The 14,602-nt window shown below is 41.2% G+C and overlaps 1 protein-coding gene across 1 annotated transcript in view; it reads right to left on the reverse strand.

The window, feature by feature from the left end:
- The window catches only part of rnf213b (ring finger protein 213b), a 49,094-nt gene that overhangs the window by 7,194 nt on the left and 27,298 nt on the right, over window positions 1-14,602 (reverse strand). The window contains 17 exon segments of the mRNA XM_034106938.1: window positions 90-240; window positions 965-1,062; window positions 1,155-1,189; window positions 1,290-1,374; window positions 2,124-2,366; window positions 2,446-2,547; window positions 3,281-3,403; window positions 5,042-5,232; window positions 5,883-6,087; window positions 6,220-6,331; window positions 10,413-10,512; window positions 10,601-10,746; window positions 11,452-11,628; window positions 12,276-12,376; window positions 12,843-12,963; window positions 13,043-13,230; window positions 14,334-14,537. Coding sequence (XP_033962829.1) covers window positions 90-240; window positions 965-1,062; window positions 1,155-1,189; window positions 1,290-1,374; window positions 2,124-2,366; window positions 2,446-2,547; window positions 3,281-3,403; window positions 5,042-5,232; window positions 5,883-6,087; window positions 6,220-6,331; window positions 10,413-10,512; window positions 10,601-10,746; window positions 11,452-11,628; window positions 12,276-12,376; window positions 12,843-12,963; window positions 13,043-13,230; window positions 14,334-14,537 — 2,382 coding nt within the window.

Consider the following 14,602-nt stretch of genomic DNA (forward strand, 5'->3'; position numbering starts at 1 on the left):
ATTAAACCCACAGGAGTATTATTATACCGTGCCATTTATTTAACACCCCTGATATTCAACATGTTGTGCAAATTGAACTGAAGTCTCACTCGGTTGTTTTTGATGGAGCCCTGAAGCATGGCGAGGTGTGTGAGCAGCCGCAGGACGCAGGACTGAGTGCTGGTCATCTGTCTCTCGGGGGCTTCAGACCTTTGGTGAGCCCTTCCTAATATGTGTCCTGTCCGAGTTTGATCTGTGACGCTTTATACAGAAGAGAGGAGCATTAGTTCAATCAATCTAGGACTGTCACACTAGCAGATTTACATCACACAATCAGTGTGGCCAAAATGAATCCTGAAAATGTTATTTTTTAATATCTATGTATCCGACAAGTGCAAAAAACGCTACAACGGCCAAAACATTTCCATTTGGATAAAACACGCTGCATTTTTTAAAACAAAAATATGCCAAAACACATGCAAATTAAGAATCTTCACCAACTGGACTTGACTTGACAAATGCAGCATTTACTTAAAGCTTGTCCAGTCAAGGGCCACTACATATTTAGGTCTGTTCGGGACTTGAACCGGCGACCCTACAGCTTACAGTCCAAGCCCCTACTGACTGAGCCACTGCCGGGCGCTTTTAGAAAATGCTGCCCTTAATTTATGTTTTATATTTGCATCGTTTCTTAAGCTGCATCACGTCTCTCCTAATTGGACATGTGGGCCGTTGTAGCGTGTTTGCACCTGTCAGCTCCAGTAGAAGAGAGAGACTGTTACAAAAGCATCAAATAGTGAAAAGACAACCAGGTAAACTGAGAGATAAATAAAGAACAGAAAGAAAAAGAAATTGTTTAGAATATTATCATAAGAATATTGTCAGTAATAAATCAATACAATTTTTTTTAAATATTGAGGGACCCCTAAATAAAACACAAATAATTAACAAATAATACTGTGACAAAGGTTGTAGAGAATAATACCTTTGCGTTGCAGTAAATCCAGTCACTGGGTTGTGGTGACTCCCACCAACTAGGACTCCACACGTGGGACATGTTGCTATAACCACTGGTCTGCCACACTTAGATAATAGAGAAGCATAACATGTATTATTTATTGAATTCTGTATTCTTAAAGAATGTTCGACAAGAGGGATTCAAAAACAGCTCATACCTCGGTCACAACACATGGATGCCCATTGGCACAAGCTGTGAATGATGTAAAATAAATTATAAATATATCCTCTATGACAATTCAAATAATTTATAATAAAAAAAAAAAAAAAGTATTATAATGTAAAATACTTACAGTAGATTTGTGATCTCTGTCCCCGAGTCATCAACTGTAGGATTTCACTCGCATTATCTTCGGGCATGGTTGGCAGAAAGGAGTTCTTAGAGGAAAAAGTAAGTTGCGTTAATGTGCAAATAGTTTGGAGTATGGGGAAGGTGCATTATAATAAAAGTGCATTCTTTTCAGTGATATCTGGAAATGCATCATAGTTCATACAAAACTTTCTTAAGAAAATGTGATTTAGCAAAAGCAACAGCTTATCAACTGAAATCTTCCGGAATGTTTTTTTGATCTGTGCTTGTATTCAAGATCATTTTTGTTAAATGTAAACTAATTATGGTGTTCAGCGTCTTTTTGATATAAAAATCATATGGAGAAGTGTAGTTTTGCACACCGATAAAGTTGGAAGTTTGTAAGTATGTAATGTGCCACTAGGGGTGTCTCAATAAAAACAATAACTCTACCTTCACTACAGATTTCATTTGGTTTGAAAAAAGTTTGGAAACATTTGGAATAGTGTAACTACAGAACAAGTTATTTTTATATTATAAAAGTACATATTTGACCTTTTAACCCTTACCCTAGTCCCTAGTATAGGGCTATTCAAAAAACTAAAGATTTAACATTTCCAATATTGCAATATTGGTTCCTATTTTTGTTAATGTATCTCTGTCTGGATAACAACCACGTCTTCTGATCTCCACACCTCGTGTTTGTGATGCAACTATTTTCTGCAAAGTCTCCAAAATGTGGTGATATAACTATGACATCATCACTTATTTTCTTCCAGACAAGAAGTTATACATTTTGGGGCCTATTGGGCCTTTCACATATCTAGAAACGTCTTACTGTGACATTGTGAGGCTGGGAGGCTATCTGATGAAGAGGAAGCAGTAGAATATTTCCACTGAGCATCACAGAGTCCAAGTGGACCAGCAGCTCCAGGAGGTTTTGTCTCTGAGCAGAAACATTACTGCTGATGCGAAGACCTGAGCCCGGTCCACCGATGTGATTGGACAGGAGCGCAGTGCAGAACTCCCTCAACTCCTTTGACTTGACGTTTTTCAGGAGAGCTTCCAGTCCCGCCAACTCCTGTAAGTTCATTTGAGCGACTTGTTACAAAGCAGATATATTATAGACACAATTGACATTAGATAGGACGTATAGTGACCTGTGGGGAGGGAAGCATACGGGCGTCAGGGCATTTGTAGCGGCAGGTGACCTGTCTGTACAAGGCCAAGGCCAGCAGGCCTATCTGAGGACCTCTCAGCTTCTACAAAACACAACAACAACAGTTATTAAAACAGTGACAACAAATCAAACAGTCATTTAACTGGGTTTCTGAAGGGTTTTAAGCACCATGTTATTACCCTCATCATTTACTGGTCAATATGGGAATTACACAAATACATAGACAGTAATTTACACACAAACAGTAATCATTTAGTTTAATCTACATCAGGTATTTATATGCAACATGTAATAGTTTATGACACACTACAATGTAGTTGTAATTATAAATAACAGTTATTTATTTAGTTTTGACCACTTTAGGCATGTATAATTTGAGGCTAGTGTCTAAACAGATAAGGATTGAAAACATAGCGGTAGTTAGTCCTAATAGGAGCCAGAACAGTTACAAATTGCATTAGGTAGCTTATTTTTCTAGTTGTATATTTAAAAGCATAAACATTGACCAAATAGTTACAAAATACTAAATGATTGAAATAAAAACAAAATCAAGCTAATTGAATGTAAAAACATAATAATATCAACTTTAATGTTGGCACACACTGTAAATGATGAGTTTCACATATATGTGTAAAACAACACTAAAGTTATATTTATTAAATGTTTACAAAGTGCCTGGTTAAAAGAAAGACTTGTCTCTGCCCTCTACTGGTTTTTAGGGGAAATGACAGACTGCAGACTGCACTGAAGCAGGCCCATTGCTCATAAACACACTGAACTAAACATTTGAACTATCAGCTGTGAACTCATCTCACATTTATTTGTGTCATGAAGCTGTCGGACTTGTTTTCCAGCAGCACATGGCCCACAGCTTCTCTCACGGCTCCGTAAGCCGCTCCGCAGCACAGGAACGTGTCCATGTTAGATGGCGTTACCTTCTGTGAGAAAACATCATATTTTAGTGTTTTTTTCTTTATGTCAACACTCCTCTTTACACAGTAAACAGTTCGAGCTTATGGATCACATTTTTATAACACAAGGGAAAAGGTCATACTAGGAAACAGAGCAATTTAGTTCCATGCAATGGTGACATTACGTATTTAGTACTCGGTTCTCAATAAAACTTGGTATACATTAACTCAGTGGTTCTCAAAGTGGGGGGCGCAGAGGCATGCCAGGGGGGGCGCGAGAGACCAGGAGGAAAAATGGTTATATACATTTTATTTTTTTTAAATATTACAACAACAACAACAACAAAAAATCATAATTTGAAAAATTATTGATTCGAAAATAATATGAAACAGTACAGTACTATTACGTCTGGCTCTCTGTGTTTCATTAAAGCTCGGCTCTGTGTGTGGAACGAGCCATTTTGTGTGCGCGAGAGAGAGAGAGTTGTATCGTTGTTGTTAGCTTCTGGTGCTAGCGAGCTACGCTAACGGATATAAGGAGTTTTTCAACAACAAGGTGGAGGAGTGTCCTCTCCTGTCAGACTGAGAGGCTCAGTGAGCTAAAGGACTCTCAGTGTTATCTCAGTGGGTCTCAAACGTTTTGGTCACCATTAATGTAAACAATTATTTCCGAGGTACACATTTATATGATCATTATAGTTATAAATGAAAAACAGCTATGAAATACTATATGACAGTACAACAAGAATAAAGTTTAAAAGGGTGATTTGTAAAATATCCATAAAGAAAAAGTAAATCTGTTTGCAGTTCTGTTTCAAATGGGTGTTGAGAGATGTATCCATCTCTTTATTGTGCTCTCAAAGTGCACCAGATTGATGCATTTAACTTCAAAATTTAAAAATAAATCTTCCCGGGGGAGCATGCCTCCGGACCCCCCTATGTGGGGTCCACACACCACCTATAAAAATAGCACTTGACCCCTGCTTACACCTATATGCCGTGAGCTGATTATCGAGCCTTCATTGTAACAGTCGCGGGTACATTGTGTATTTGTGTGTGGAGTGTTGCAGTAGAAAATGCAACTGTAGCGACCGGTACATTAATGGGAAACCCTAAATGTTTGAGCACCCTCTATGAAACGTCAAGCTACCCCACAACACCCCCAAAAGGAATCTCTGGCACCGCCACTAAGCCTGACTTTTTGTGTTGGGGGGGCCCGACTTTTTTTTTTCTCCAAAGGGGGGGCCTGACAGAAATAAATTGAGAACCACTGCATTAACTGATACAATGAGTAAAGCTGAAGTTATAAGTACATAAATAAGATGATGGACAAGTTAATAATAAGTAAACTGCTATATATTTTTCTTGTTAATGTTTGAAAAATCTTCAGGCTCCACCTTTTGATTTTGTGTTATCACTGATGTGATGTTGGCGTTCGAAATGTATAATAATTCAGACATTTTATCGTCCAAACCAAATAATTGTTGTGTCTTTAATTGCATTTCTACAGAAAATAACTGCCCTTGTTAGAAAAAAAAATGCTCAAATAAAAGCTGTTCATATCAATGTTTTCTTAAAAGTACGAACAAATATTATAGTTATAGAGATTATCAAAATAGTTTTCGGGCCCCTTTACCAGATATGTGTTCTATAAGATATCTTTACCTGAAGTCGGAGGAGGTCTGCAGGGAAGAGCCACCTCCAGGCCGGGATGTTCAGCAGCGACAGTATGCTGTCCATACCTGAGCATTTGTTCAGGGCCCGGAGCAGGTACACCCTGTGCCAGTCATTCCCTCCATCCTCACACACTGCCTTCACCTGCTGCAGGAACTGGGCCTCCTTGTCCTTTGGTCTGCCTGCAGTGCATTTCACAAAAGAACATCAAAACTTGTTACATACAAAATCTTAAGGCCTGTGTCCACAGAGCACAGTTTTTTCTGAGCGCTTTGCAATTTTGGATAGGTCTGCTCCAAGCGCTGTCAGTTGAAAACATTTCTACTTTTCAGAAAGCACGAGTGGCTTCACTGTAGAAAATGGGAGGAGAAGCTTGTTTTTGGCCATGTCTTTCAACAAAGACCGAGGAAGCCCAGTTGTTGGAGCAGATCGGCCAGGCTGACTGGATGTTGCCACCAGTGAGTGTTTACTTTAACCTCCGTACATTAATCTTTCTCATCATTCTACAGCTGTCAGATTGAGCGGGAAAAAGCTCATTTATACAAAGTGTGAGAGCAAGAATCTTCCGGTTGGTTGTAATGGTGAAAAAACAATGTCAAACAAATGTAAAGTGTCATAAACAGATAATAAAATCCAAGGGAGCAAGCTAGTCTGTTTTATAAAAGTGGTGATACATTGTTGAGATATTGTTTCCATAGAAACACAAAAAAAGCAATGGGAGGGTTCTCTGCCAGGAAATGTGATATGTGGACAAAGGCCTTTTGTAATGTTGTACTCCTCTAAATAGAAACATTGCAGTGATTGTATCCAAACAAAGTTGAGCATGACAGACCTTGAGCTGCGACAGCTTTTAGCAGCTCTGCAGCAGTGCTCAGGTTGACCCTCAGCCGGGCCGTGTTGAGCAGGAACTCTGCGGGGTCCTGCTGTCGGCCCGGAGTCTGCTTCTTGGCAAAGCTGCTCAGGAATCTGATCTCTGCCTGTCTTTGTTGTTCTGCACTCTGCTCCACTTCTCTGGCTTCTGAGCACAGCAGAGAGTCCTGAGAAGAAAAGAAAACATTTTCAACAAAAAGTGATAGTATCTGGTTGTGTATTAATGAATGCTTTGCAGAAGATCCATGGTAAAAACAAGTCACAAAGTAAAAGACAATGAAAGACTTTAAGTGTTTTACCTGGAAGCAGTTGACAAACAGCAGGTAGAGTTCAGTCCGGTCTTCTCTGTTCAGGAGGTTCTCCTCCAGGTTCTTCAGGTAGGTCTGAATGTGAGCCTTCACCTGATGGAAACTGAGGAACACACCACGGGTTATTGGAGATACAGTAAGAACACATTTGGGGCACTTATACTTGAGGAAAGTTCCAAAAAGTCAAACTTGTAACAGCTTCATGTGGCTGTGTGTTAATGACACTTTGTGTTAAGTGTGAGGCTCAGATCATCTCTGACTACGAGAATCTTCAACATTTTAAATTAAAAAAACTAGAGTCCTGATGTTTTTGCATCACAAACAGGACAACCTATTTTTGTGAACATTGTTACGTGCCGCAGTTGGTGCTTGTGTGTGTGTGCTTGTGTGTGGGTGTCTCTCTCTCTCCCTCTGTTTATCTCCAGGTGCAGCCTCTCCCCAGGTGCTCCCAATCCCCAATCAGCGCCTCCATAAAGGACCTGAGGAAGGCTGCAGTCGTTCTCCCTTTCTCCTCTGGCTGCTGTGTGCAGCCTGTGTTACGTGCTGTAGTGTAGTGTCTCTGTAGTGTAGTGTCCCTGTAGTGTAGTGTAGTGTCTCTGTAGTGTAGTGTCCCTGTAGTGTAGTGTCCCTGTAGTGTAGTGTCCCTGTAGTGTAGTGTAGTGTCTCTGTAGTGTAGTGTCTCTGTAGTGTAGTGTAGTGTCCCTGTAGTGTAGTGTCTCTGTAGTGTAGTGTCTCTGTAGTGTAGTGTCCCTGTAGTGTAGTGTCCCTGTAGTGTAGTGTAGTGTCTCTGTAGTGTAGTGTCCCTGTAGTGTAGTGTCCCTGTAGTGTAGTGTAGTGTCTCTGTAGTGTAGTGTCTCTGTAGTGTAGTGTCCCTGTAGTGTAGTGTCCCTGTAGTGTAGTGTAGTGTCTCTGTAGTGTAGTGTAGTGTCCCTGTAGTGTAGTGTCTCTGTAGTGTAGTGTAGTGTCTCTGTAGTGTAGTGTCTCTGTAGTGTAGTGTCCCTGTAGTGTAGTGTCCCTGTAGTGTAGTGTAGTGTCTCTGTAGTGTAGTGTCCCTGTAGTGTAGTGTCCCTGTAGTGTAGTGTAGTGACTCTGTAGTGTAGTGTCCCTGTAGTGTAGTGTCCCTGTAGTGTAGTGTCCCTGTAGTGTAGTGTAGTGTAGTGTAGTGTCCCTGTAGTGTAGTGTCCCTGTAGTGTAGTGTCTCTGTAGTGTAGTGTCCCTGTAGTGTAGTGTAGTGTCGTGTCTCTGTAGTGTAGTGTCTCTGTAGTGTAGTGTCTCTGTAGTGTAGTGTCTCTGTAGTGTAGTGTCTCTGTAGTGTAGTGTAGTGTCTCTGTAGTGTAGTGTCTCTGTAGTGTAGTGTCCCTGTAGTGTAGTGTAGTGTCCCTGTAGTGTAGTGTCTCTGTAGTGTCCCTGTAGTGTAGTGTCCCTGTAGTGTAGTGTAGTGTCCCTGTAGTGTAGTGTAGTGTCTCTGTAGTGTAGTGTCTCTGTAGTGTAGTGTCCCTGTAGTGTAGTGTCCCTGTAGTGTAGTGTAGTGTCCCTGTAGTGTAGTGTCTCTGTAGTGTAGTGTCCCTGTAGTGTAGTGTCCCTGTAGTGTAGTGTAGTGTCTCTGTAGTGTAGTGTCTCTGTAGTGTAGTGTCCCTGTAGTGTAGTGTAGTGTCCCTGTAGTGTAGTGTAGTGTCTCTGTAGTGTAGTGTCTCTGTAGTGTAGTGTCCCTGTAGTGTAGTGTAGTGTCCCTGTAGTGTAGTGTCTCTGTAGTGTAGTGTCTCTGTAGTGTAGTGTCCCTGTAGTGTAGTGTAGTGTCCCTGTAGTGTAGTGTCTCTGTAGTGTAGTGTCCCTGTAGTGTAGTGTAGTGTCCCTGTAGTGTAGTGTCTCTGTAGTGTAGTGTCTCTGTGTGAGGCCTAGTTGAACCTGTGTTCTGCGAATTGATAGGAGATGTGTGTCTTTGTGTATTTTATATTCGTCACTTTCTTTTGAAAGAAAGTTGTCCTTAGTTAAGTTTGTTTTGCAATTTGGCTGGTGAGCCTCTTTACTTTTTTATTAATTAAAACCTCACTTTGTGGCTTCAGCCTTCAGCTTCCTCTCCTTTTTCTCTCGGCCGGTTATGTTGTGTGTTGTTACTTCCCTTTGTGCCCCTAGATTCAGAAGGGAACGTGACATGGGGGCTCGTCCAATCTCTCAGAAAAAGAGTGAGTATTTGTTTGTGGTTTAGTGTTATTGTGTTTGGTGGCATTGCCTTCCTCAGTTCAGACAGGGGAGTGTCTCGCTGGGCTGAATCAGTCTTTCCTTCGGGCACTCATTTTTTTATTTTCGGGGTAACCCTGGGTGGGGATTTGAGAAGATGAACTTTTATTAATCCCTCATGGGGAAATTATTTCTCTGCATTTGACCCATCCTAGTGTTAGGAGCAGTGTGCTGCCATTTTGAACGGCGCCCGGGGAGCAATGTGGGGAACGGTGCCTTGCTCAGGGACACCTCGGTAGCACTTGGTCTTGCCGGGACTTGAACTGGTGACCTTCCCGTTCCCAAGCCAAGTCCCTATCGACTTCGCCACCACCGCCCGGTGGTGGCCTGCTCCCTGTTGGGGGCAGGCGTTTCAGGGTTTCGGCCGCTGATGTTGGCCTTTAAAGTCGCCTCGAGCCCGGCACGCTCCAGAAGAGAGGTAGGTGAGTGTGGTAGGCAGGATCTGGGGAAGCTTGTTATTAGAAAGAGTCGAAGTTTATGTAGCCTCAGATATGTTGCCTGTTGAGTGAGGTGATTTAAGTGTGAGTGTTGAACATTAGTTGGTGTGTTTAGTATGGCCTCCCTTGTGTGGAGTGAGTCCTCTCAGACTGGTTCTAAATGAGATGCCAGGCTGAAAGTGAGGTTCGCTCGTCTTCAGTGGGAGAAGGAGGAGCGAGAGCGAGAGTTTCAGCTCAGGGGGAGCTGGAGATCAGGAAGCTGGATGCAGACACAGCTTTCAGGATGCGTCAGCTAGAGCTGCAGACGGGTTCGGTTGGTACCTCTTCGGGTCAGGTTCTGCTGCTGCTTTTGATGTTGGTAGCAACATTCAGCTGGTCCCTGTCTTTCGTGAGTCAGAAGTGGAGATTTTCTTTGCATTGCTGCTGCTCTGCGCTGGCCAGAAGACGTGTGGGCCGTACGTGTACAGTGCAAGCCAGTCGGCAAGGCTCAGGAGGCGTGCTCTGCTCTTTCTGTCGAGGATTCTATGGTGTATGACAAGTGAAAGGTGCTGTTCTAAGGGCAGATGAGCTGGTGCCTGAGGCCGACAGGCAGCGTTTCCGCGGCCTGAAGAAAACGTCTGGCCAGACGTATGTGGACTTCGCGAGGGAGAAGAAATCCTCTTTGACAGGTGGTGTAGAGCTTGTAATGCTGATGACATTACCTAAATGTGTGAACTAATGATGCTGGAGGAATTTAAAAACTGTGTACCTGAGCGTACTGTAGTTCATTTAAATGAGCGAAAAGTGTCTACCCGTCAGCAGGCTGCCACTCGAGCAGATGAGTTTGCACTTACACATAAAAGTGTTTTTTCCCAGCGTGAGCCCCCTCATCAAGAGCGTGATTCCCCTCAGCGAGACTTTTACCATAGAGCTTGTGACACGTACGTTCCCCGTGCCAGTTTTCCAGTTTCAGGCCCCAAGCCAGAAAAGCCTTGTTTCTTTTGTCATAACCCGGTCATTGATAGCGGACTGTGCAGCTTGGAAGCGAAAGCAGATGTTTTGTGTGTTGTTACTTCCCTTTGTACCCCTAGATTTAGAAGGGAATGTAACAACATCCACATTACACTCATAAGAATCTTCTATAATAATGCATTACAACAACAACAACAACAACAACAACAACAACAAAGAAAAAAAAAAATATATAGCAACATTGTGTTTTTTGTTTACATTATAATGCATCTATGTTTTAAATCAGGCTCTATTTCTCACTAATCACTCTACCAAGATAGTAAAGATAGTTTTTAAACTTAACCCTAGTATACATATGACCCATCACCCAACAGGCTGGAATTTGGGAGATTTTCATTTCCATTGGTATCGTCGATTTTGGCGTTATAAATGAGATTCAATTACGGAAACAGACAAATGTTTTAATACATCAAAAAAATGAAATACTTTTCATATACATGTATAGACACTATATTGTACTTGCTGTGTAACTGCGTTTGATTGAGTCCATGCCCTCACCTGTACTGCAGCAGCAGTTTGGGCAGCACAGAGCGCACCACTGGACTGTTGTCCACACACTCCAGGAAGGGAGTGAGCTCTCTGGTCCGGTACACGTCTCCTGCAGCACAACGAGGAGTAAATGCCTCGTTAGCACAGCATCTTCAGTTATCTGGTTATTATTATCATTGACTTATTGTCTCACTGACCGCTGGCGGAGACCAGTAAGGAGAAGAGCAGCTCCACCACCCCCTCCCCGGGCGTCTGTCCCTCTGACAGGCAGAACCTGGACACCACCTCCAGGAAGAAGGAGTTACAGCAGTCCCTGATCGCTGCCTGCCGTGCAAGTGCTGCCCTGAACCAGGGAAATAAAAAAGGTGCTGACAGCTGATAGATTTGTCAGACAATAGAATCAGGTGGCCATAGTAATGAGTGTCTCAGACTGAGGCATATGGCTACACAATTATTTAAAAAATGTCCTGAAATTGCAAAATTTGACTAGTGCACAATCAAAATTGCAGGAAGCACAAAATGTGGGAAAGGCAAAATATTTGAAAATATCAGTCTGAAATAATTATGGTGGTGTTTCAGGGAAGTATTGGTGTTCAAAGCGCATTCTACAGACTTTATATACATCCTTGTTTGGCACAGATCATCTTTAAAAGTAAATCCCACCATGATTATTTTAATACATTTTGCAATGATAATGTGGATGTTCCACAGAGTATTATTCCCTCTAATATAGCGAATCATAAAACAAGAACAATTACAAAATGTATGTCAAATGTTTTTTCTAAATTGTGCAACTGTTACATTCTAAAAACTATAACATGACATCATTACAATCAGATGGTATGATGAGCGTGTTAGCCAATAGCTGCTCTCCACATCCTAAATCTTAGGCTATCATTTAGAATTGATTTTCATATACATATTTTTACAGGGTTTCATTTCATAATAATTATCTCTTTTATTACCTTAAAAGATAAAATCATGCATTTCAAATAACCCCAATTCTGATTCCTTTCCTATCATTTCTGAGTGCTTTTTCTGAACTCACTTGACGCCAGGAGAAACAGCCGGCTTGAAGTTAGGTAGCAGGTCTGCCCTGCATTTAGGACAGTAACTGTGTTCCTGAATGCAGCGTTGCAGACAGGCCAAACAGAAGACATGCTGACAGGGCAGGACGGCCGGCTCTTTGAACTCCGACAGGCAAACTGGGCAAGAAATGCAAAACCTGTGCAGAACATATGAGAAATCATTACAGAGTGCTGCAGTGATGACGTATTCATGTAGCCAATCGGGGAGTTAGCATCGCAAGGGCTAACTCGACAAAATGCATTTTTATTTATCCATTCCATTTGGATTATTGCAAAAATATTTGGCAAACACATTTAAAATGCTTACAAGTATTGTTCAGTAAGATCATTCCCACATAGGTACCACTGTTATGATATTTGAAGCCTAAATGCTATCACTAGAAGTAAAAAGCTAACGTTAGGCTAAAGAGGAATTACATCAATGCACCTCTGCTAATGTTTATCGTGATGAGTAGTAAACCTTATTTCAGGCATCTTAGCAAAACATTTTTTTAAAACGGTTTGCTTTGAGACAAAGTAACCGGAAGTGGTCAAATGCTAACGTTGCTAATGTCTGTGTGTTAGAAAACATTCCGGCACCACTCTGAAATAAGAACTTTATTTTTATTTTAAGAAGATTATTTTGTTACTTATTGTGTACATTGCAAATTAAAAGTATGTATTGTGTTGAATTGAACAGTGAAGCTGTGGTTACATAATAGGCTAATGTCGTCACATTAAGCTCATTGATATAAACTCAACTAAACCAAAACAGAGAATAGAAATTGTAAAGGCAGATCCTGACCTCAGGTCCCCGCTCATACACTCATCGTGGAAACAGTTGAGGATCCGGATCAGCTGCTGCAGTGTGTCCACACTCTTTACATCCGGTGACTCCTGCATCAACTGGTAGGAAATATGAAAAGGAAGTTAAACATGTCTTCTTTTTCCCCACAATCTGACTCTGCTGACAACTACAACATAAAAGTGTTTCTGTTTTTAATGTTCAACTATTGCAAATATGTTTTGGTCTTGTCCCTTAATATACTTTTTGGTAGGCCTACTTGTTATTATTTTATTTCTACTCTTCCTGCTAGGTTCCTAAGTTGCTTTAGTTGGGGTTTATACTGTGTTTAGTAGCTGAGGCTTGCCACAACACTTGAAATAAAGGCTGCCTTTGCAAACAGAATAACATTAACCTTCAGGTTAAATAAGTGCAGGTGCTATTTCAAATAACAAATTAATTCACAAAAGTAATTGTTTATGCTTTTATCTGCTTATTAAAATGTCGCAAGTCACCAACAGTCATATCATTTCAATTTGTTTTTCAGTCATATCAAGATGATTCACAGCCTAAAGCTATTTTACTTACGTTCAGGTGAAGGTTACAGTGTTTGAGAGCCAGTTCTTTCAATCTTGAGTCATTTGTATTCACTTTAAAAATGATGTGCTGTATGAAAGATGCAACAACCAGCATCCCATGCCACAGTGACCTGAAAGGGCGAATGAGGTCATTAATACAAAGTCAAATAACTTTGTTTTTCTCCTCACTGTTTATCTTACCACACTCACCTGATGGAGTCCAGTTGGTGCAGACAGCTGGGGCTGCAGAGGGTTCTGTACTTCTGACCGAACGCTCGGTCCAGACACGGCTGCAGGAGTTTCATCCTGCTCACGAAGGTCTCACACTCCTGCTGGGACGTCACTGTCAGCAGTTTGGTCTGTTCGACACACATACCAAGAGCGAGAATATCCTCCACCTGCAAGAAGAAAGAGACATACAATAAAAGATTATGACAAGTTGACATGTTTTAAATCACACATATGTGTTGGCCTATATCTCAGAATTGAATTCATTTATGTGAAGAAAACTGAATTACATAGTGAGTTTTAAAGTTTGGATTATTATTTAAGATTGAAACTACAAATCTAATTAAAAAGTGGCGCGGTAAAGACCTAAACACAAGTTATATTAACAGAGCATTAGTATGCCAATAAATCAACCCAATAGTTAATGGAACAAAAGCCAGGCGTTATTGAGAAGAAAACCAACATTGAATTTCACAAAGAAAATTAGGCTTTAAAATATGAATTAAATATTTTCAATATTTAAAGAAAATGAACTGCTCAAAATGTATCCAAATTGTTTAATTTGAACAAACTTCCTGGTGTTATTACTCTCTGTCCGAGTGTCAGATGTTCATGACTGGTATTGTTATGAATTGAATATAACATATAATATCAATTATTATGTCACTTAGTCACGGATCGTCAGTTTACTCAATGAATTTAAATAGGATCCCTTAAAGGTGGGGTAGGTACGTTTCAGAAACCGGCTCGAGATACACTTTTTGTTATATTCCATGGAATGGTCTTAACATCCCGATAGCAATGAATATCTGAAGTGCTTTGACAAAAAATCCATAAAAAAATGTCATCTGTAGAAGCCGTAATACTGTAAAAAGTACAACCAATCGGATGGCCTACCTGCCTGTCAGCCTTCCATCGGGGCACACACTTATCTCGTGCCCTCATTGGTCATGTGCGCGTTCGTGTGTGTTGGAGGAGGGGCTCTGTAAGGAAGTGGCAGATTTTCTCCGGTTGTGTATTTTCAAATTCTAGCGCACTCGAGCCGGTTTCTCAAACTTACCTACCCCACCTTTAAGGAAAACGGTTGGGAACCACGCAAAGGGTGAAAGGAATTATTTTAGAGGTATCTTATTAAAAACGGAATAGATTTGGAGGTAATGACAGAATGTGAAATACTGTTTTCTTGTACGTAACCTATGTGTCCAAACAATTTCCTATTTAAAAAAATAAATACAAGAGTCACGTTCTAGAGATTCCTTAAGGGTATTCTCACCATTGCTGGCGGCTCCCTCTTTCCCCCCTGCTTTTGAACATTGTGGGCTAGCTGGGGCTGCAGCAGAAATATGTGGCAGAGAGTGTCCAGTCTCAGGGCAAAATGTTTGGCAGCAGCCATTATCCAAGCAGGAGAGAGCTCAGTGACAGCACCCAAAGACGTCTGAAGCTCGGACACACAGCCCAACATGGCCCTGGTGAATACCTGTGTAAAAGGGAAGCATATTACTGGCTGTTCCCTAAAACATGTCTGTCCAAATGTTAGACTCA

The sequence above is a fragment of the Pseudochaenichthys georgianus genome, chromosome 19 (assembly GCF_902827115.2).
Source record: "Pseudochaenichthys georgianus chromosome 19, fPseGeo1.2, whole genome shotgun sequence".
Taxonomy (NCBI): Eukaryota; Metazoa; Chordata; class Actinopteri; order Perciformes; family Channichthyidae; genus Pseudochaenichthys; species Pseudochaenichthys georgianus.